General features: G+C 41.2%; 1 protein-coding gene across 4 annotated transcripts in view; it reads left to right on the top strand.

Moving 5' to 3' along the window:
• clip1a (CAP-GLY domain containing linker protein 1a) overlaps positions 1-23,951 on the top strand; it is a 28,578-nt gene that overhangs the window by 1,278 nt on the left and 3,349 nt on the right. For 2 of the 4 annotated variants that reach the window (XM_080003938.1, XM_080003940.1), the window contains exons 2-20: positions 6,034-6,306; positions 7,052-7,605; positions 8,335-8,459; positions 8,557-8,773; positions 8,940-9,137; positions 9,473-9,564; positions 9,814-9,874; positions 14,021-14,929; positions 15,157-15,273; positions 15,674-15,731; positions 15,890-15,973; positions 16,148-16,304; positions 16,539-16,704; positions 17,253-17,468; positions 18,809-21,253; positions 22,254-22,391; positions 22,752-22,858; positions 23,036-23,188; positions 23,795-23,912. In XM_080003938.1, coding sequence (XP_079860064.1) covers positions 6,219-6,306; positions 7,052-7,605; positions 8,335-8,459; positions 8,557-8,773; positions 8,940-9,137; positions 9,473-9,564; positions 9,814-9,874; positions 14,021-14,929; positions 15,157-15,273; positions 15,674-15,731; positions 15,890-15,973; positions 16,148-16,304; positions 16,539-16,704; positions 17,253-17,468; positions 18,809-21,253; positions 22,254-22,391; positions 22,752-22,858; positions 23,036-23,188; positions 23,795-23,912 — 6,003 coding nt within the window. In that variant the 5' untranslated portion in view covers positions 6,034-6,218. The remainder of the gene's footprint in view (positions 1-6,033; positions 6,307-7,051; positions 7,606-8,334; positions 8,460-8,556; positions 8,774-8,939; positions 9,138-9,472; positions 9,565-9,813; positions 9,875-14,020; positions 14,930-15,156; positions 15,274-15,673; positions 15,732-15,889; positions 15,974-16,147; positions 16,305-16,538; positions 16,705-17,252; positions 17,469-18,808; positions 21,254-22,253; positions 22,392-22,751; positions 22,859-23,035; positions 23,189-23,794; positions 23,913-23,951) is intronic. The other 2 variants (XM_080003939.1, XM_080003941.1) reach the window with 2 other exon arrangements.

The raw sequence follows: 23,951 nt of genomic DNA, 5'->3' as shown, positions 1-23,951 counted from the left end.
ACAAGTATGTTTATAATCCCATAAATATAAGAATTGTGTTTTCGCTGTCTTAGAATTAGCCGTTTTTATCGACACAGGGAGCGGGTATGCCCAACCATGGCCAACATGTTGCACCGCCATGTTTATTCTTCTAGTGGCGTTGCAGAACATCGTTGATCCCCGCACGCATGTGAACCGCGCATCAACTGCAAAACTTACCCATCATAGTGAAATACAGTTTTACTGCCGCTGTTACTTTTTAAAGTCATAATTCCATAAATCTCACGTGGATTTGCAGTGAAAAGAAGAGACGAGACAGATGCGTTCTGTGTTTTACTCTGAAACGCAGTGATTGGTTTACGGTATGTCACATTATGTTGCTGCTACTTCACGACATATCGTGAAGCAAATGTCGGCGCTTTGCGTCTGCTCATCCGCCATCTTGGAGCGGTCAAATCTCGCTTGATTCTGAACCGATTTTCAGAAATTTAGTTTGTTATAAACAACAACAACGATGATAATACCGCCTATCGCAATATTTCGATATCACCCAAGCCTAGATGTAAATGTTAATTCATGCTTTTATATCTCCATGCCTTTCTACTGTAACTCCCTTTTCACCTGCCTCAAAAAACATCACTGGGTAGCTTCCAAGTGGTCCAAAGTGCTGCTTCTAAGCTCTTGACCAGGTCCTCCAAGATTCAAGATTCAAGATTTTTATTTGTCACATACATATACATACTTTCATACATATATGCAGTGAAATGTAATGCAACGCACCCGGTGATAGCACACAATATGTCCTAGGGAAAAAAATAATAATAATAAAAAATAAAAGTAGAAAATTCCTTTCTAATAGACCGACTAACTGACTCCTAAAACGTAATACATTAAGTTGAATACTTATAGAATAAGATAAAAATATATAGAATAAAATACAATAAAAATAAATTGAAATAAAATGGGATGGAAGGAATATGCCTATGTATATACAGATATGTGCATTTAAAGTGGCATGTGAATTAAAGTGGCATGTGAATGTGAATGGAGTGAGGTTGTGTTTGGGATAATACAGCACAGTATACAACAGTACGGCGCAGCAATACGGCATCACGAACAACCCTGAACAGTGACACAGTATTCGGTACAGTATGCTACATACAGTACAGTAGGTAGTGGAGCCTAGTGTATGGCTCAGCTGCGCAGCAGCTGAAACAGTCCGTTGTTGGGGTGATGAGGATCCTTCATGATCCTGCGGGCTCTGCTACTACACCTCCTGGTGTATAGCTCCTGCAAGGGGGGGAGGGTAGTTCCAGTGGTACGTTCAGCTGAACGCACCACCCTCTGCAGGGCCCACCTGTCCTGGGCAGTACAGTTCCCAAAACAGGCAGTGATGTTGCCTGTCAGGATGCTCTCCACTGCTCCAGAGTAGAAGGACTTGAGGATCCTCACCGAGACCCGGAATTTCCTCAGCTGACTGAGGTGATAAAGACGCTGCCTCGCCTTTCTCACCAGAGTGTCTGTGTGAACAGTCCATGTTAAGTCCTCTGTGATGTGGACTCCCAGATATCTGAAGCTGCTCACCCTATCGACAGAAGTCCCATTAATCCACAAGGGTGCGTGCGTTCTCGATTGTGATCCACGCCTAAAGTCCACAATCAGCTCCTTGGTTTTGCTGACGTTCAGGTGGAGGCTGTTGTCCTGGCACCAGAGTGACAGGTCAGCCACCTCCTCGCGGTAGGCCTTCTCATCGCAGTCGGTGATCAGGCCCACGACCACGGTGTCGTCAGCAAACTTGATGATGGTGTTGGAGCTGGACCTAGCTACACAGTCATGTGTGTACAGGGAGTACAGTAGGGGGCTGAGGACGCAGCCCTGGGGGGGATCCTGTATTCAGGGTGAGGGAGCTGGACATGTACTTCCCCACCTTGACCACCTGGGGGCGGCCTGTGAGGAAGTCCAGGATCCAGGTGCACAGCGGACCATTCAATCCGAGCTCCATCAGCTTGACAGCCAGTCTGGTGGGGACTATGGTGTTGAAAGCTGAACTATAATCAATGAACAGCATTTTCACATAGGCCCCCTTCTGGCCATCCAGGTGCGTGAGCGTGGTGTGCAGTATCTGGGAGACCGCGTCATCCGTGGATCTGTTTTGCCGGTACGCAAACTCCAAAAGGTCTGATGTGACACAGATGCGGATTGCTCTTCACTGGCTCCCCATCAAATTCAGAATCCGATTCAAAGTTCTCCTAAGATCAGCTATTGAGCTCTCGTGGTCAGGCATCGGCCTACATTATAGATCTACTGCAGGCCTGTGTCACCAGCAAGTCAAATCAGGGTTTGTTGGTTGTTCCTTGATTGAGATATGAAACAAAAGGAAACTGTGATTTTGAGGATGTGGATCCCAAACTTTGGAACTCTCTCCCTTTGGAATTAAAATCTATGGACACTGGGAGCACCTTTTTAAAACGCAGCTTTTTAAAGACCCATTTGTTTAGACTTACCTTTGTGTAATTTTCTATTAATTTAAAATGTTTGTTTGTTTAAGATGTTTTCCTCGCTGTAATCATTCCTCTTGTACTGACTATTCGTTTAAAGGTTACATATGCAAAACTCACTTTAATAACTTAAATTATTAAAGTTAGTTAGTTATCCGTTTTTAGTTAGTTAATTCAAGGCTAAGTGTAGGGTTATTGTGTCCAGGGCGGGTGGCTCTGTCCCCTCTTGGTCAGCGAAGGGAAGAGTCCTTGGGACGGGGAGCGAAGCGCTGGTCTGAAAGACGATTCTATTGCCCAGTCTAGCATGATATTTGACACCTCACGTTAGCATTACGAAATGTAAGGTAGGGTCAAATGGTAATGCAAAGGGTCAAATTTCTGTCATTTCTCATTGTGCATGGACGATAAATTTGTGATTATTCCTATATTGTGTTTCGAGAAATTGGCTTAATCAAATACCATCTGTTTTACAGAATATGTGCTGGAATAATTTTGGTAAGAGTTTATTTTCGAGATGACCAAAATATAGTCCAGAGTACAGCAAGGGATTAAGTGGTTTTGGAGTGAAAAGGTTAAGTGTAGCAAAGCATAGCAAGGGTATTTCAATAATACCACAGTAACTGTGTCCTTATCCCTTGCAAATTATTGACAGTACATTGGTCTTTGGCTTGTTTTTTTCTCCTTGATTAGAGCGAGAGTCTACAGCTAAAGATTACAGCGACTGCAGTGGAAAAAGTCTCCAGCATAAGTAGATCATTTTCAGCTGACTACACTTGAGTCTAGTCTGAGCAGACAATTATCTCTTGTGCATGCTTTTGAGATGTCCACAGCTCAAGTATGATGTTCTTCTTGTTTTGAAAATTGGATGATCTTTTGCTAGTTTTCCTAAATTAGGCCAGATCAAACCCCTGTGCCTTACACCAATGTGAAAAATAAAGCACACTGTAAAACAATATGATTTACCAAGATTCTGAAGAAGGCTATGTATGTTTTATGTCCCAGTTCCTCAGGTCAAGTTATTCATTATTTGCATTTTAAAGATTGAAAGGTTCATAAACAGTTATCACTGTCTTTTATCATGGTGAACGCATACAATAATTTGAATACTTTTTTGAAGGGCCTACACTCAGAGGGTACTCTTGACCGTGGGGCACTATCAGTATCATTCAGAAGCACAGCAGCGGAAAACTGGCACACTACTTCCAAAGTAGGTCAATTCCTGCTGATGAGCGCCCTTCGCTCTGGGGTTAGAAATGTCTTGGAGTGTGTAGGCGCGTGGTTACCATTACTCTTAGGTCTGCATGTGAATGACGGATATGTGTCCTAAATGCTTTGGAAGAAGTTGCATATAAGCATAATTTATTTTCTACAACTCTTCACTCACTGTCTGAAGATGATTTTATACAGGCAAGCATAGCCCATTGTTTGTGTATTAAGGCAAGCTCAGTGGTATAGGCTCCATCAGTCTGTAGTGGTTGCTTCGGGCAGAATCCGTGATGGGTTGGAACATCCTGACACAACACCAAGCTTTTCATTCGATATTTTATCTCTTTTGCCCTTTTTGTAAATAAACACATTTGTTCGTCATTGCGATATGATGTGCGAAAAACACATCGCAGAAGACTGAAACGTGATGAATAAGAAAAATAATTTTATTTGCACACAACATGCATAGTTAGCTGGCGGAATTTAAATGTTTAAATTCCTTACTCAACCCCAAGTCAGTCAAAAACATATTCCATGTTTGTGTCCTCACACATGGAGTTCGCTTGCAGCTCCAGAGCAATGGTTCTGAATCGTGTTATCGTTTTATTTTGTTAAGGATAAAGTAATACTGTAAGAACGCAACAAGTGTATCGGTAGATGAATTGTCACCGCATCATTACGTCAGTAGATGCTGTGTTCAATGGAAACTCTGAAAATTGGAACTCGTTTTCGTAGTAATGCTGACATGAAGATGAGCGACAGCACAAACTGATGCTACATTACATGGTAACTCGAAAATTGTCAATACAAAGTTATGGTGTGTTTTACGGGAACTGTAATTTGTATCTAACACCTTTAACCTGCACCCTGTGTATTGCTGCCTGCCACTATATTTGTCCTTGTTTTTTGAGAGAGGCAGTATCATATTTCATGTGAGAAATGTAAAAAAAAACTGAAATGGAAATGCTGTCTTCTCCCTATTATTAGAATGTTAAGCATTCACTGCTCAAATAAGGTGTTGAAATTGCATTGCAAAAAAGCAAGTGTGTTAAACATTTATTTACTGATAACATTTTAATATGTGATTTTCTTGGGAGTAGTGTATATAGTGTAAACCTTTAAGCCTCCTCACCAATGCCCTACTGTTTGTTGCTTCTTCCAGTTTGTATTTACCTAACCAACCTTCAGTGAAGGTGGTAACTTGATCCAGGATTCAACATGATCTCCCAACTTTCTATGCACCTGTTGTTTAGAAGGTTTTATTTTTTCCAACGATGGGACCCACCGCTTTGTATCCTGCAAAAGTACTGCATAAGATTTATAGATTGACTGACCAAAAAATGTAATGTCCAATTAGACATTTTGTAGTTGTTGCTTCTGCATTGTTTGATTGAACTTATGTTTATTAAATAATTGTATTTACATTTAGCCACATTGGCAACATTTGAGGATTATTTCAAGGTCGATCAGTCTTGTTTTCTGCCTGTTAACAACAGCGGTGGAAACAGGATAAACTGGTGCCAGGTTTCCAGGAAAAACCTGTTTCAGTAGAGGCCAGCCACTGGCTACAGTATTTCAGGTTTTTCACAGTGTGAAAACAGATGTCCTGGGTAATATTATTATTGTGGTGAAGTTGACGTGAATTATAAGGTACTGGTCAGTAGTCTGTAATGTAGAAATGGAGACTATATGAGACCTGTGAGCGCATATTTTTAGGCCTAACTGTGACATGCTTTGCTCCAGAGCTTGTTGTCATAACAGAAATGGAATACTACCGTCCAGTCAACATACCTCCAGCTGTATCATTGCTTTGATCATTACTACCACTTTCCAAATGACTGCAGGATAAGGACTGTTAGGATTTGTTTTGAACCAGAAATAAGGCATGCTGTTCTAGTTGTGTAGCTGCATTTCTAGATGTGATGGATAGCACATTTCCAAGCATAAAAGGTTTTGTTGATTTGTTCTTTTCTCTATTTCTAGTGTTCATATATATACACTCATGAAAAGATGCTTAAGGTTGAATTATCTCAAATATGGCTATAGAAAAATTGCATCAAGGAACCAGGAACAGAAACTATTAGATACTGTCTTCCCAATCACTTCTAGCCCCATATGGTCAGATGTTTTTGTTTTTTTGTTTGTTTGTTTGATTTTTTTTAAACCATGTTAACAAGAGCTGGTTTCTATCTATGCCCCACCTGATATTCTGTGTATCCTTTGCTCCAAGATTTAGATTCCTAGATTCCTAATTTAGCCATTTCTTGTTGTTTTTTTGTTTGCTTTAACCTAAATTCGGTTCATCTCTCTTATAAACACAAATATTATTTTCTTTGTTTTCTTTGAATAGGGTGCTTTTTACAAACAGCGCTTTTTCTCCCTTCACCTGGATAATATTTTATTTATTTTTTGGTGGCGTGAAGAGGTAATCTTCGCTGGTACAGAAGTGGACCCAGGTGTGTTGATGGTCTTGGATCACCCAGCACCCACTGACGGACACAAGCCTTGTGAATTTAGTGGATCACAGGAGAGGACATGAGCACGACCAAATCCAGTGGGATCAAAATCCCAACCAAGATAGCTAGACCAGGAACAGCAGGCGCCAAAACTGCCCCCAAAACTGGTAAGAACCCATCGCCCATCCCAGCACCGGCGGCTCCCTTAATCCATCACTATGCAGTGATTTTAGCTGGATTTATTATCTGGGGTTGTTGCTAGTCTTAACTCAAATATCTATTCTAAAGCCCTTGGATGTTTCAAAGTCTATTTTTTGGCTTTGCGTCTCAGCCTATTATCTCAATTTATTCAAACAATCAAGATAGATAATACATTTTCAACATTAGGTTAGATGCAGCTGTCGAGCATTGATGTTTGCTGCTGGTAAACTGTGCCCTAAATGGAGCTTTAGCATGCTGACCTTGGCTTTGATCTCAATCTGCTTATGTTTTCAGTAGCAGGAACAGACCTAGTTCATCTGGACTCACTGAGGTGACTGAGAATTCTGTGCAATGCAGGCATAATGCGCATGCTTATGGAGCTCTAGTCATCATCATTTTTACTCCAGCAACTTGCCAAGATTCATGATTAATGTTGTAATATCGGCTGTTTAAGCCAGCTTTGTCAATGTTAAAAGTATTCCATTTTGTGGTTGTGGTATTTGGTCTGATGGTGGTGGTATTTTGTAGATGAACGGTTACTATAATAAAGTGCTGCTAGAGGTCCTGAAGGGAAGTCTTTCAATTTAAAATTGACCTGTTTTTGCAAGGTTTTTTACGGTAAGAGATGTGACAGTTATTCTTCCCGACTGGCCATTTGGCTCAAATTATGTGACACAAACCATGTTTCCTTCCTTGTCCTTTCCTTTTTAGCTGCGCCTAAAGCAACAGTGGTGGACAAATCAGCTGTGGGTACCAGTGGAGGAGAGCCCCAGAGTTCTGAGGAGACCTACCAGGTTGGGGAGCGAGTGTGGGTCAATGGAAATAAGCCGGGCTTCATACAGTTCCTAGGGGAGACACAGTTTGCTCCAGGACAGTGGGCAGGTATTGTTCTAGACGAGCCAATCGGAAAGAACGATGGCTCCGTGGCCGGTGTGCGTTACTTCCAGTGCGAGGCCTTGCGAGGGATATTTACCCGTCCGTCCAAGTTGTCTTGTACAGAGGGTGAAGCCAATGGAACTGAGACAGCACCGCCCTCCCGTGCTGCTTCACCCACACCTTCAGTCAGCAGCGTGGTTTCCCACACACCTTCTACAAAATCAGCTGTTCCCTCAACCACACTGGCAGCCAAAAAGGCCCCGACCACCACACCGGCGACGACGCCCTCAAACCTGGCCCGCACAAACAGTGAATCTGTCTCCAATCTCTCAGAGACAGGCTCTGTCAAGAAAGGGGAGAGGGAATTGAAGATGGGCGATCGCGTTCTGGTAAAGTTCATAATTTTTTTATTTTTGTATATAATTTATATTTTTAGATATTAAAGTTGACAAAAACAATATTTCAAAAATCTGAGAATGGATGTTTATACATTATTTAGGATACCCTGTGAAATGAGATTATGGTGATCATTTACTATTTGATTGTTACTTACTTTAAGGGACAGCAAACTGTGCTAGTGCGTTCTATTACTTTGAGGGCAATGTCATCATAAGAACAGAACTGTGACTTGTCAAAAGTCATGCGACCCTTTGGCACCCTTTTTATTTTTATTTTATTTTTTATGTTCACCATGGTAATCTTGCAATTCGTCTGAATGCAGTCCTCTAGTTTATGGATAAATATCAGCTCACATGAGCACGATCCTTCCTCCTCAGGGGTTTCCTCTTTTTTTTTCTCCCTTCCTCAGTAGAAGGCTTTTAAATACATTGTGCAAAGAGGAAGTCTGTCACTTATATCCTATTGGTTGAACAGGAAATCGCCTCACAATGTCCAACGTTACTATCTAGCAGAATGTGCAGCTGCATATTATATTTCACAGAAAAAACCTGTTTCACCTGCTGGAAATTGGGCTCTACATGATTGCCACATAAAGACTGTTGCTTTGATCGCATTATCTCACAAAGGGCTTATAACCAAAAGAAAGCTGATTACCCCTTGGACCTTTTTGATTTTTGTCAGGGATTAAAACGTTTCATGTTTTTTTGTTCTTCTGTCAGGTTGGTGGCACTAAGGCTGGAGTGGTACGTTTCCTTGGAGAAACCGATTTTGCCAAAGGGGAGTGGTGCGGCGTTGAACTGGATGAGCCATTAGGAAAGAACGATGGGGCGGTGGCTGGTACAAGGTATAGAGACCACTATCACAGGAATCCACCGATAAGTTGATTGACTGCATAGTGTGAATTCCTTAAATGTCAATTTTTGGTGTTCATCTCTTCTTAGATACTTTCAGTGCCAACCCAAGTATGGGCTATTTGCTCCAGTCCACAAGGTCACACGGATCGGCTTCCCTTCCACCACAACAGCTAAAGCAAAGACTACGGTGCGAAAGGTGGTGGCAACACCCACAGGGCTGAAGCGCAGTCCCAGCGCCTCCTCCATCAGCACCATGAGCTCTGTGGCATCCTCAGTCAGTGCAAAACCTAGCCGCACAGGCCTGGTAAGGAGTTCACACATAATGACACCACGACTCTGATAAAGTTGCGCTAAAAGTTGACAGAGCTGCACACAGTCAAACACGAGAGTTTGTTGAAGAAGGGTTGTTTTTTGTCTTTTTGTGATGGTTCCTGTTTGCCAGTCTTGAGATCGCTGATATCCCTCCACAGCTCACAGAGACATCATCGCGGTACAATCGAAAGATTTCGGGCACCACGGCCCTGCAGGAGGCACTGAAGGAGAAGCAGCAGCATATTGAGCAGCTGCTGGCTGAAAGAGACATGGAAAGGGCGGAGGTGGCAAAGGCCACCAGCCACGTTGGAGAGGTGGAGCAAGAGCTCAGTCTGCTGAGAGACGACCAAGAGCAGGTCAGCTGACCAAGTGGCCACATCTCATAAGTTATCATGTTTATGTAATCATCGGAAATTATCATTCAGCATCTCCCTCTCTGCAAACGCTGTACAACTTATTGTCGATATATCATATTAATCATATAATTAGTTATGCCTATCAATATCGTATTAATCACCTGCATTTAGCATCTACTTCAACTGAACCAGGAATGGTCTCAGGAGAAAACTATGAAATGATCCCCACCCTTTACAATTTCTTGGCTATCAGAGAAATGCTTCTTCTGACATTACTTCATGTACGATAGTTTTCAATGATTGGTTATAGTTATCTCTACTCTTGTGTTGTGAAGATGGAGGCCAAGATGGATCAGCTGCGTGCCTTGGTAGAAGCTGCGGACAAAGACAAGGTGGATCTGCTGAATCAGCTGGAGGAGGAGAAGAGGTAAGGAACACCAGAAGTACAGAGAGCCAGGAACAATGTCAAAAGATATTACTGTAGCTCCACTGAGTCAGTTTGTTGGAATAATGAAGCCACTGAATCAGGTCACATCAGAATGGATTTGACGATGGAGCGGTAGACTGTTGGTGAAACATTGTGACGAGAAATGGAAACTGCTGGGTTTGTTACTGCATTTCAAAGACTGTCTTTAATGCAAATATTAAGTTTTATACCCAATTTCCGTTTTACCAGGAAGGTCGAGGACCTTCAGTTCCGTGTTGAAGAAGCTTGCATTACCAAAGGTGACCTGGAGGTAAATATGCAACATACTGACACAACCGTGCATCTATTATAAGTAACCAACCGCAATCCTTTAACGTTGTTTAACATTGGAGAATGAAATCTTAATTATTGATTGGACGGGCACTGGCTCAGAATTACAATTTTAAATATTAAATTCAGTGACGTTAAAATTTTAATTTGAGTCCATTTCTATAATGGAAATGTGAAACGTTAAAAACCGACATGTTTTTCGAATAAAATGTAACTAACGCAACCCAAAATCATAAGATCTTAAACATTATATTACATTACATTCATCACAAGGCAGTTGATGTGCTGCTAATTTAACCTTGAATCATAAGAATGATTAGTTCCAGGACTAAGCGTTTGCAAGGTCTGCGCTTCTTGTTAGCAACAAATCCTGCCCTGTCCGCAGTCTCAGAAGACTTGTTTAGATGGATTGATTTTCATCTGTCAGCTATGGATTCAGACCTAAGCCTCTGCAGTGGGACTAAAAGCTTGAGGATTCATGGCAAAGTCATCATCCTCTTGTGGAGCTAAGCCGCGCTGCAGCCCAAACTACACAAACACGACGACTGCATTTCTGATTTGTCTTTTGAGGTCACAAAACCTTGCGCTCCATCCTAATATTAAAATGTCATGGTACTTTAGAAATGTACATCAATTAATATTACTATTAAATCCCTTGCATCATGACCATTTATTTGAAGGATCAAGTATGCATTGTGTGGCAAACATGTTTTTGGCAAATGCAAGTAGGTAATTTTGATCCGTAATTCATTTTTACATCTATGTTTTGGTCATGGATATTAATTTTGAATTTACTGGCATTTTTCTAAATGAAACATCCCATGGTAAGCACAGTAGGCTGCTGTTATTGTTCCGTCCTGAGAATTGATGTGCTCGTTCTATGTTTCGTGGACAAGACACTTGGGCCAAATGGATTTGTGTCTGATCATAGGATTTATCTTGTTTATTCCACAGTTCCACACCAATCAGGGGACCATCCCACTTTCCCTGAAGGCATACCTCCTCAAACTAGTTCTTTAAAAATGCTACAGGGTTAGAATACCACTTTATCTTTCTTGTGATTGTATACTAACTGTTTTTTATTAATTACTTAACTACATCCACCAGAAGCGTGCATGAAGCTTGAAATGTATGAGGAAAAAAATGACCCTGCAATACAGTAAACGCTCTTGGCCAATTTTAAGCTGTTGATGGTACTAATGTGCTTTAATCCCCAGTGCCTCCCTTCTCAGTGGTGTGGTGTTATTACTTACTTTTCTTTCCCTTCGTCTTGTCCTTCATGTTTGATCCAGTGCTTGGCATGGGACCACAGGAGATGTTCCCCTGCATTTCCACTGTCTAATCACAGGCCTGAATTCAAACTCCTGTGTTGCATTTACAGGGGAATAGCGCTCAATTGAAGAATAGATAATATTTTAATAGCTGTCATGGTTGTAATGGTTGTCATAAGCCAAGAGCTTAAATGTTCCTATTTGTGATATCATACCTCACTGCATTATTATTATTATAATAGAGTATTTATAATTTTCTCGAGTGTGAGATAGTCTAAACAGGCAATTCCATAATTTATCACTCTTCGTCTATAAAATTGAAATAAATGAGTACTTGACCCTGACCAGGCTGTCCTAGGGGAAAGTCAAGGTCTGTAATGGAAGTAAAGTTCAAACATACATGAAAACATGCATAATTATATAAACATTCTCCACAATGATCCACAAACTTGCACTTAAACTTATATTGATTTATGAGTCAATATAGCAAAGTAGAAATTATGCTGCCACATGAATGAGTACAGCAAAGTATAAAACATTAACATGCAAAACACTTTCTTATTATATTCCAAACCCTGAATCAGAAATTAGTTACCCAGAAATGTACCATACGAATCATGTAAAATGTATTATTTCTGGAGTGTGATATCACAGGTCAGGAGACATGTTGAATATATCGAAGCTTAGTGGTATTCCCCCTTTTTGGATGAAACTTAAAGTAAATGTCTTATACTTACCTTAATACCAGGGTCACTTAATTCTAAAGGGAAAATGATTCCTTAATATTCATTGAAATCCTTTTGTCACAAGTTAGAATGACAACCAAGAGCCCCTTATTCTTCTGTTACTTTTCCATTTAAGCTGTTAACTAATTTTATACATGGAGGCCATGTCATCTGTGTTCCTAATACTCAATAATTATATACAGGGTGTAAATGGATTTAGCACAGATGGGAGAAAGCACAGTTGGTGATAAGGCTTTAATTTTTATTTTATTTTTTGTATAAAGATTACATTTACTATATCCACATTACAGGAATAAAGAATACCTTAATTCATCGCACCTTTACACAATTGGGTAGTGCATCGGTTCGGTTATGCCACTGATGTACAATTGCATACTGGGGGAACAAACAACTAACACTGCTTTCTCTCCATGTGTATGGTGAAATCCTTTTATTTAATTTACCTGCTGGCTTGACACACATTTTTCAAAATCTCTTTGTATTCATACAACCTTTGGGCTTTGTTCACCAGGTGTCATTTTGCATGATGTTCTTTTAATCTGCATCCATAAACCCAAATGTCCTGCGTATCCATAACACATGCCATGTTTTGTGAAAGGCCTGCATGGTGTCCCTTCCCATCCCCATATATCCCCTTCCTTGCCCCGTCATCCCATCTCCCGCCCCCAACCGCACCATTCCCACCCTGCTCCACCTCACAACCACACATAATCCCCCTTCTCTCTCCCTCACCGGCTGTGTTGGGCTGGCATGTGATGGTGGCACTGGTGTGTTCTTCTCCTCTTCCCCTGTTTACTAACAGACGCAGACCAAACTGGAGCATGCCCACATTAAGGAGCTTGAACAGAGCCTGCTCTTTGAAAAGACCAAAGCTGAGAAACTCCAAAGAGAGTTAGAAGACACTAGGGTAATGGATTCCGCTCTGCAAGGTGTTGCATTTGAAGAGTGGGACGGTGATAGAGGCAGGAAAATTGACGAGGGGTGCACATCGACAAGCGCCAAATATTAGCTTAGCATTTTTATTGCTTTTGGTTGGAACCCAAGAACTTTCCGAGGATTCAAAGGATAAATGTAATGTTTCCCCCCTGATAGGAAATGTAATAATAATTAGAGGAATGAAAATGGAACGATTTTGAATAATCTTTTTCTGTTTTGCGCTTGAATAGAAAAAATTATCGACTGTGCATTAGGTGCTCGGTTTAATTATTTGATACGCTGTCCCTGAATTCATTTTTACTCCTCGAGCTAAAGCCTTTTATTTTTATCATACGATTTTGTTGCTGCCACTCAAAGTAGTCTTCTCTTATGTCGCATTACAACTTGCTTTATTAGAACGCAAGAGGTTTACTGGGTGACTGTTCTGTGACTCGACTGTTTTTTACCACAAACAGCCCACAGATGTCCAAGTTGCCCACTGGTATCTGGTTTCTGCGTAACCAGACAGATGATGCTTCCCATGTCCCTAGCTATTTTTTTTCCTTGGTTATCTTTAGTATTCCTGCCTCAAGCTTCCAATTGTCCTGCTTTTTGATCTCCCTGCCTCTGGCAAGTTTGATTCACTTCCTGGATTACGCTTCCTGCGTAAGGTATTGCAGCTACAGAGTGGTATCCATAGTGAAAACTTTAATTCAGTGCTTGGTGAAAATCAATTACTTACTCTCGAATGGTTGATCATTTTTGGATTCATCTCTTGTATAAAAGATGACCGTAGGGAACACAAAAAAAACTCAAAACAGTCGCCAATAGGACAGGCTTGTTTCCATTCAGTAAGAATTAATTCTTATTGAATGAATGCTTGCTGCTCTAGGATAAAGATCATACCTTTTTATGGCCACAAGAGGCCAATATAATACTTAATGAGTATTGTTAGGTAAGTTTGAAGTTTTAGTCTGTTGGACAAATGAAAGGCTGTCTAAAGGTTCTGTATTAAACTATGCTTTCTATTCATTTATCACAGTTGACTTGCCACCAGTCTGACAACAAGTCTGACACAAAATAATTATATATACTGCATATATACTATGTATATGTATGTATATGATATTGGTATCTTTCTTCGTATTGGTATGGTATTGCTCCCATTTGACAGTTAGATTTCTCCTCCCCTAGGTTGCTACTGTGTCTGAAAAGTCTCGCATTATGGACCTGGAGCGTGATTTGTCACTGCGAACTAGAGAGACGGCTGACCTACGACTGCGTCTAGAGTCTCAGCAGGGCACCGATGGCTCAGATTCAACTCTCTCTCCTCTGCTCGAAGAGATATGCTCATTGAGGGCTGAGTTGGCGTCTCAGGAGGCTAAGCAGCAGGAGGAGATGCATAAATACAAGGAGAAATTTGAAGCTGAAGAAAAGACTCACAGTGAGATGCTTGCCCAGGTTCAAGCCACCTCTGTTAGGCTCTCTGGTGACAATGAGCAATTGCAAATGCGTCTGAGCCAGGCCGAGAAAGAGAATACCAGTGTTGTTGAGCTGTGGCGTTCCAAGATGGAGTCCGCCGTTGCGTCTCATCAGCAAGCCATGGAGGAGTTGAAGCAGTCCTTCAGCAAAGGGGCAGGTGCCCAGGCAGATGAGCTAGTGGATACCAAGAGTGCCCTTGAGAGGCTAAAGGTGGAGCAAAAGTTGGCTCTAGAGGAGGCTGGAGCCAAGCATGAGGCCTTCACTACTGTCTGGCTTGAGGAGAGAGAGGCACTGAAGACAAAGCTGTTGTCGTTGACTGAGGATAAGGAGCGACTGGAGGAGTCCCTGCGCTCCAAAGTTGAGAGCGCTGAGGAGCAGCACCTTGTCGAGATGGAGGATGTACTTGGAAAGCTGCACACTGCTGAACTAAAGGTAAAGGAGATGGAGGAGAAGGAGGCGCAGTTGGTTCAACAGGTACAGGACAAAGACGATAACACCAAAGAACAGGCAACAGTAATGCTAGCTTTGCAGTCCCAGGAAGCTCAAACCAACCAGGAGCTTCAGACCCTGAGAACCCATTTAGACGAGGCCCAAATCGAGGCCAACTCCCAGACTGCCAAGGTGGGTCCTTTTTGCCTTCTTGTACATTGTCCCTTTCCATTGTAGAGTTATTCCTATATCTCCCCAGAAACATGTTCCTATTTTCCTCTCTCCCAAGGATTTTAGAGAAGCATGCGATTTATAACTGTATAATAATTGTCACTTCATTTTAATGTTGTCTTACGCATGTGTATTTTCTTTGTTTTTCATCAATGTGCCCCTGGTCCATATTCTGACCTGTACTGTAGGTCAGCGAGTTGAGCTTACTGTTGGAGGGCAGACAGCAGGAGCTCGTCTCTGCGCAGCAGAGCTTGACTGCTATACAGCAAGACAAAGACTCCTTGGAGCAGGAACTCACAAGCCTGGTGAGTCTTCAATAACAGGGTTAATGGATACAGTGTCTTGTCTTCAGGTTTTTGTTGAGCCTCATGATAAGCTGTTATAGCAGCTTGTTTGTCTTCTGAGAGTTCGGACTTCTTAACAGTTTGATTAGATTAATTTGTCGTCGCCCTCCCCAAGCTGCTTAGAGATGAAGAAAAAAAAGTTAATTAAGAATTCAACTTACTATGCCTCTTAGTGTGGGGTGGGGAATATGGTTTAACTGGTGCTTTAACTTTATGGACAGATGTTACTGGTAAAGCAGTTGGATATGTTTGTATGTAATGTGTACGCAGAGGAAGCCGTAAGTGGACTATTGTAAAATAATTAGTCATGTATGAATCTTATCTTATCTTCGACTGCAGATTAATGTTGTTTGTTCCACAGAAGCAGAATTTATCCGAAAGTGCAGAAGAGCAGACTAAATCCGCAAAAACTGTGCAAGGTAATTCAATTCTGTCTTTGCTGTCAGCAAACATTTTGAAACGAAATCACAATGCATTTGCTTTTTTTCCCCCCCAAGAGTCTGCGATGCAAACTTAAAATGTGTCGGCTTTCTGATTGCAATCTTAGTTTCTGAAATGATATGCATTGCTTCTTCAGAGATGCGTGAGAAACTTGTAACAAAGGAAGAGCATAGCACTTCTCTTGCAAGTCAGTCTGAGACTCTTCGAAGTCAAATCACAGGTCAGTCACTGAGCCGCACCAAGATGAGTTATGTTGTTGTTGAATAAGGTTTTCATCAAATGACTGAGTTCTGCTTTATCGCAACACTTATCTATAACTCTAAGAAGAGTAATCATACCCAAACCTCTAAGAAGTTTATTTTTCTTTTACACCCTCCATCTCGTCCTTACGCAGGGCTGGAGAGGAAGCTGAAGGCTGGAGAAGAGAAGCTTGACCAGCTAACGAAAGACAAAACCAAGCTAGAAAGTAACATTTCAGACATGATGAAGTCATCAGGTGACAGCTCGGCACAACTGACCAAGATGAATGAAGACCTCACACAGAAAGAAAGGTGCCATGCCCCACTGAATGTTTAAGTTGTTTATGAACATGAATATTAACAAATAATGAACATTTCTTACTCAATTCAAGCAAATGACGTCAAATATATCAAATGTGGAAGTTGCCTGCACACATTAATATACCTACTATAATAAGTGGACTCAAATGTTTTTGTGGTTTCTCCATATTTTTCAGCTTTTATTATTAGTTTCCAATAACTTCACTTCTCTCCCCTGTGATTCAGGCGTTTAGAATTGTTACAGAACCAACTGGCAGAAGAGAAGGAACATAGTGCACGCCTAAATGAACAACATCAGCAGGAACTCTCCAGCAAAACCCGGGAGCTGACCGAGACCGAGGACAGTCATCAATCTCAAATAAGCAGCCTTCAGGAGACAATTGCTAAATTGGTGAGCTGACAATAAGATGTTTCCTATAGTCAAAGTGAACTTTTTTGCCATTCAGACCATACAACAAGGAGTGCATAGCAGAACGAAATTGCGTTCCTCCAGGTTCAATGTGCAAATATAGACGTAAAAGCCAAATACACATACCACAACAACAGATAGACATAGTAGACAGACAGGACAATACGTTTATAGCTTAGCTTATTAAGCAAGCCTATAGCTTGTATGCATAATGAATAAAGAAAATGCAAGATGTAGTAGTAGTAGCAGCAGCGAGGACCTTCGATGTAGAACATGAGAAGAAATTATTGCTGCACTATTGCCTTTATTGGGGGTCAAAAAAAACTGACTGACCTGTCTGTCTGGGCTCTCACAAATAAATACACATACATATGTAAATAAGTATTGGCAAAGTGGATTTGCTTTATTCAACCTAATTTGTTTATTCATTCTTATGTTTGTTTTGTTTTGATCCTACGTCCTGTTTCTGCTCCAATCAAGCTGGCTGTTCTTGTTGGTCTGACCTCCAGCCTTTTTCTCCTGCTGTTTAGGAGCATAATGTCCAGCAAGGTGAGACTGTGGTTAAAGAGCTCAAGGCTTCGCAGGAGAAGGCCTCCTCACAGGCTTCTGAGACCCACATAAAGGAGCTCAAGGCGCTGCAGGGGCACACTGACAAATTAAGTCAAGAGCTCAGCTCCTCGAAGGAGAAAACCCAGGAGCTGGAAAAGTTGATCTCCGAGCTCCAGCCTTACAAGGCACAAGCCCAGGTGAGCACCAGCCAATACAATGTTTTTTTTTTGTTTGTTTGTTTTTTTTTGCATGATCCTATTTCAATGTTAAGAATGTTCTTTTACAGTCAAACTTATTATTGTATGTGGTATGTAGTGGGCATCCTAGGATGTCCTTGATCAATGATAATAATTGAATTAAGATTGATATTTTTTTAAGACTAGCATCATCATTTTTATCAACATTAAGAAGTTATGAAGCAGAATTGCTTTCTTACTGCACTTAATTCATAATATTTTGATTTGATATTTTTACCCCTGAAGACAGATAAACTTAAAAGTACAGAATTCAAATGACCATAGTGTGCTGAAGCTGCATAAATGGAAGATGTAGTATGGAACTCTTGATACTGATTAGTACCAGATACCATTAGTATTCTGCATATTTCCTACTTATTTGTGTATTAGTGTCTTTGTTTTATTGCGATGTTTTCATTGGATTTAGATTCTCAGATTCTTTTTTTTTTTTTTTTTCTCTTCCCCACATCTGTCAGTATAGCTCGATATAGATGTGTTCTTCACATCTGTCAATATTCAGATCAACAGTTTTGTCATTTTCAATGAATTGAACGATGTCAGCAGCTTCTTGTGATGCTGGAGTACACTCATCAAAGCTATTTTTTTATTTCATATAATGAAACGTACAGATCATATTCTCGGCTGCTGAGCAGAAATTTGGTTAACGCACAACAAACATTCATAAAATCACTGAACTATTTAATTTACAAAAACAAATGACAAGTCACACTACATCAGCCTTTTTATGTATTGTAGTGGGTATTTTGTTTAAAGTATTGCTGTTAACGCTGTTTTCATATAGATCAATACATTTTGGTGAAACATTTTCACTTAATACCATACATAATTCAATTATCCACATAGTAAACCTCCATGCCGATTTTCATGGTTCATTCATACTTCTGACATTCATAGTAATTTTTTGTGTTCATTCCATCTTTTGTTTGTTTGTTTTACCTGGACCTTTTATATAAAAACAATAAGCCAGTAACAAGGTCTGATTAAACAAATTAAATAGGACTTGTAGTCATCATTCTTGCATGATATTTACAGACCGGAATCTATAATAAAGTGGGGAGTGGAGCTTGGAGGTGAAAATGCTTATCCAACGTGAAATATTGATTATATTAAGTTGTTTTTGGTGTAAGCTGTGGTTTATCCTTCTATTTTTTTATGCTTTTGCAGCCTTAACCTTCCATTTGCGTATTGTTTTTGCCCATAGCTGCTTGGTTTGTTTTGGGGTCTATTTTATTTTTTTTCTATATACCCTTCCCTTATTTCTTTCAACTCTATTTCCCCAGTGTCTTTCTGCTGACCTTGACTCCTCCAGGCAGGAAGTTGAACAATTATCCAAAAAACTGGAAAAACAGAATCTAGATCTGGAACACGCTTCTGGGGAAAGTGAGGAGGTTAAGGTTCAGAAAGGCAGGCTAGAAAATAATCTCTCAGATGTACAAGCCAAGCTGACTGTCCTCGAGGTTAGTCATAAGGAGCTCTCACTCAAAAATGAGGAACTACTAAAAACAACAGGCAATCTTGAAAAACGTCAGGAAAAGCTCCTGAACAACAATAAGAGGTTAGAGGAAGAGAAGGTGTCATTTTGTAAGGAGTCAGAGAAGCTCACAGATGCTCTTCAAGAATTGCAGACGGAAAACATGCTCCTGAAGCAAGCCATTGGTGAGCACCAGATCCAGATTGAGGACCTTCAAAGAGATAACACCATGAAGAATGAGACACTCTTGAAGCATAAGCAGACCATTCAGCAACTTGAGGCAAAGAAGAAGCAACATGTGGAGGAATATGAGAATGTTTGTAATGAGAAGAACAAGCTCCACGAGGAGTTCAGTGAAAGCCAGTCAAAGTTAATTTCTGAGCGGGACAACCTAGTGCTCGAGAGAGATTCTGCCAGAAATGCAAAAAATTCCCTTGACGCAAGAAATTCAGAGTTGCAGGCAAAACTGCAGTCCTTGAGTTTGGAAAAAGAAGACCTGACTGTGCAAAACACCCACCTGCAAGCCGTTACTGAAACACTGACAAAGGCAAAGGATGAGCTGTCCGCCCAAATCAGTGCTTCCGTTTTGGACAAAGATGGTCTGCAGGCCCTTAACGTGGAGCTACAGAATCACCTCAATGTCACCAAGAAGGACCTTGAGAAGTCTTTGCGCGACTTTGAGGACCTTCAAGCCTCGAAACTGAGCTTGGCCAAGATGATGGAGGAGTTCAAGACAAGCAGCCAGGTGACGGATTCTGAAAGACTCCACCTTCTACAAGAAAAAGAAGACTTGCTAGCAGCCCAAAGAAAGGTCTCCTCTGAAAAAGAGGAGTTACTGAAGGAAAAAGAAGAATTAACGGAGAAACTTGGACTTTCAGCGGTCGAATTGGCCAAGTCCAACGAGAAACTGATACAAGCTTCTTCATCGTTTGAGCAGCAGGCACAAGCACTTCAACTTCAGATTTCTGAAACTGAGAGTGATCTCCATGGCATACGGAAAGAGAAGATGACCCTGGAGTCGACGCTGGACCAGCAGAAGCAGGAAAATGACAGATTGGTGCGCGACAAAGAGGAACTGGAAGAGAAGAATTTAAGAACAGTATCTGAGAAAGCAAATCTTACCCGAGAGCGAGATAAGCTTGCTGGTGATATGAGAACACTGAAGGACAGGTTGGATGGTTCCTTGAAAGCAAAAGCTGAGCTTCTCGAGGAAAAATCCAACCTCACGGAAATGCTGGAGGAATCTAAACAGAAAAAAGATGAGGTTGACGCCGAGAAGGATTCTTTGAAACGAGACGGCGCTGACTTGCGGAAACAACTGCAGAAGCATCAGTTCGACATTGACGTCCTCCAGAAAGAAAAAAATGAAATGAGTCAAGAGTGTAATAAGCGGAAGGAGGACGCCGCACAAGTTCGTTTAGAACTTGCCCAACAACTGGAGAGCCTCACCCAAGAGCGTGCCCTCTCGAAATCAAAGCAAATTGAGAGCGACGAAAATATACAGTTGTTGCAGAAAGAGAGAGAGGGTTTTGTCCGGGAAATCCAGGAGTCGAACGCTCAGGTGCAATCTATTTTGGAGGCCAAGAGAGTCCTGGAGGCTCAGCTTCAGACTGAAATGGCTGAACGGGATAAAATGACTTCTAGTAAGGATGATATCACCAAGCAGATTGACGATCTACAAGGAAGGATCTCCTCCCTGACGCAGGAGAATGCGGAGATTTCTACCTCTCTGAAGAATTCTAAAAAAGAAAGGGAAACGTTGGCCCTGGACGCGGAGACCTTGACCACGCGGCTAAAGCAGATGGAAGATGAAAAGAGTTCTTTGGTCGAAGATAAAGAGCAGCTGTCTCGTGAGCTCGAGGAACTAGACAAAAAGACCCGCTCCCTGGCCGTCGAAAAGGACCACCTTTTTGCCGCGCAGTGTGCACTGCAGCAAGACGTTGCTTCTCTCGGCAGCAGACAGGACACGGAACGCTCTAGGCTCCTCGAGGAAGTAGAGAAGCTGCACGCGGCGCAGAGACAGCTAGAAGTTAGTGCCAAGACTCTACAGAACGATAAAGAGCTTTTAGAAATGCGGTGCAAGGTCGCCGTTGAGGAGGCTTCGGCCTCTAAGTTAATTCGCGAAGAAACTACCACCAATATGGCGAGCGTGAGAGCTCAGCAGGAAGCCCTGCAAATTGAGAGGGACCAAGCCACCGAGCAAGTCACACTGCTAGAGGCCCAGCTCAGAATTGCTCTTTCTAAGCAGCTTGAGGTATTCCCCCTTGTAACAATCGCTAACACTAACTCACAGACTAGACTAGCTGCCGCTGTATCACCCACACACTGCATGCCTTCTACTCCCACTTTACTTTCCCATGTCTCATTTTCATCTTTCATTTACTAACAAGTAGTTAGTAAGTAACCAATTACTAGTAACAAGCGCTATTGTTATTAGACCGTGGTTAATAACTACTGTCTCATAGCAGTAGTTTCCAGCCCTTATGAACATTAACATGTTATCTCCTGTGGCCTTATAACGTGATTTATAATTACGATCTATCATTTAGGGTTCTACATAACTGTGTGGAATAAAGCTGTCCCAAATTTGAGGATTTGTCCACATCAGCTGATGGTTTCAAAAGTTGGTTTGATTCCTGTTGGAAGTATTTTTCGAGGTTCTTCGGAAATTGGAAATCGTTTTTGAATCCGCGTTCCAACATGCGAGAGCGCAGCCGTTGCTATTCCAAATTAGAGCCCCTTGTAATGGCTTTTGGGTGTCATTGAGCTCAATCTTTAATCGAATAAACTTTAAAGATGTATTCCAGGTAAAATCTGCCCACAAACCGGTCAATTCAACTTGATGGTAGTTGGGTGGTAAACATTTAATGATCAAATGACAATAAAAAGTATTTCAAGGGGCTAAAGAAATAAATTGATGACTCACTCTTCAACACTCACTCTCAATGGAAATGTAACATCCGTTCTGAGCCCACAGGTTTTCAAGAACTTTATTTAAATAAATCAGAAAAGGCAATTAAAATAATTGGGATGAGGATAATTGAAGATAAATGCACAATGCATGCACTTAAATTCAAAATATAAAATGCACCTGAATTTCACTGTCAGATGGTTTGATGGTTAGCTTCATCAAATCAACTGCTATTATTTTTTTTTTTTATTAGCCTACAATAATTGTTGACCTCGACCAATCCAATATCACCAATCAGCCTTACATTTATGTCATTAATACAACCTTTTCCTTCTGCTCCTAGGCTGCAGATGCTTCTGGTAAGACTTCAGAGGCTCTAGAACAACTGACCAAAGAGAAGGTCTGTCTGCTACAGGACAAGAATGAAGCCAAGACTTTACTGGAGGAGCTCCAGCGCTCCAAACAGGAGATGACATCACAGGTAAGAGCTCTACTTATAGTAAAAATGGAACCAGGCTCCAATAATTCAGGGCATTCAAAAATATATTTAGTAGGAGCCAGTTATGCTCAATAAATGCATAAATGATGAAATGCAGTGAAGTATATTGAAATCTAAACCATGAAAATGAATTTATCTCTGGCTCAATATAAACAACTTGCGATTTCTCCACATCTCCGTCACTGTGGTCTAGTGTGAGATGTTTTTTGTCCTCATTTTAAGCTGTCAATGGTTAAGGGAACCTTTTTGTTGTTCAGTATTTCAAAAAATAAACAGGACTGGGGCTAATTTGGTATCAATGGGCATCTTGTCGTTGTAAATCTGCGTACACGTTCTGTTTAGTTGGAACTGATGAAACAGCAGAATACAAAGTACCAGGAAGAAGTGAATGTATCCAAGGAAAAGCTTGGCTCAGATGCTCAGAGGATCAAGACGCTGTGTCAGGAAATGTAAGTCTATATATAAATTATTATTATTATTATTTATTTTTTTAAATTGCTGGCTTCGTAATTCAGTGTTTCATATACCGCTTCTCCCTCCAGAACCTACGGTATTGTATTTTTGTTTTGTTTATTCTTCCGGTTAGGCGTCACGGTTGTGTCATGATAATATTTGTCTGTCGCTAGCGAGGACCTCAAAGAGGCCGCCGCTCTCAAGTCGCGCTCCCTGCAGGCCCTGCAGGACAACAGCAACAGGCTGAATCAAGAGCTGGAAAGCAACCGCAAGATGGAGGATGAGCACTCGCTGCTCAAAAAGCAGTTAGAGGAGCTTAAGCAAAGGTGAGAGAATGTGTCATGGAATCCGTTACTCCTATTGTTTGACATTCGATAACACTCAAACGGTTATAAACAATTGATCATTTCATGTTTCCACCCTTTGCCTTTTAAAGCCTCCCAAACAATGTCATCAGGTACACCTTCTTAAACAAACAAAGCCTTAATTCATCAGCACTCTTAACACCGTGGCATTCATTCACCGTCAGTTTTGTAGAAATGTGAGTTGTGCGTGTTTCCGCTCATCCGACGTCGTCCTTACTCTCCTTACAGATATTGTCTGTTTTTGTCTCATTGTGCGGGTTCTGTTCTGTCTTTGTTTTGTCTTTTTTTTCCATTAAACCCTCTGAAATATTTCATTCATCTCGTTGGATTATTTGGACGAGTAACTAGATAAGATTATTGAGTATTCTCCCTGGCGTTTAGCTGGTATGACTGTGTTCTTACCATTGTTTTTATTCTCTTTTTTGTTTTTGTTTCTTTATTTTTTTCCCTCTCTCTTCAAATGTACTAGTTATTCACTAAAAATATTGCATGACTGTAAATTATGAATCCCTAAATGTTTGTATCGTATATTCTGCTCAGCGGTCAAATGTTTCATGTTTTCGATAGCGAGAGCACCTTGAAGAAACAGCTGGAGAAGGAGAAGTCCAACCTCCAGCAGTCGCTTCATAAAAACAGTGCCTTAATCTCTGAGAAGGCCCAGGAGCTGAAGACCCTGAAGAGCGAGGTCAGAATCAGACGCATGCGCACGGCGTCCCTCTGTTCC

Source organism: Zeus faber, assembly GCF_960531495.2.
Source record: "Zeus faber genome assembly, chromosome: 7".
Taxonomy (NCBI): domain Eukaryota; kingdom Metazoa; phylum Chordata; class Actinopteri; order Zeiformes; family Zeidae; genus Zeus; species Zeus faber.
This window is presented reverse-complemented; position numbering and strand designations above follow the sequence as displayed.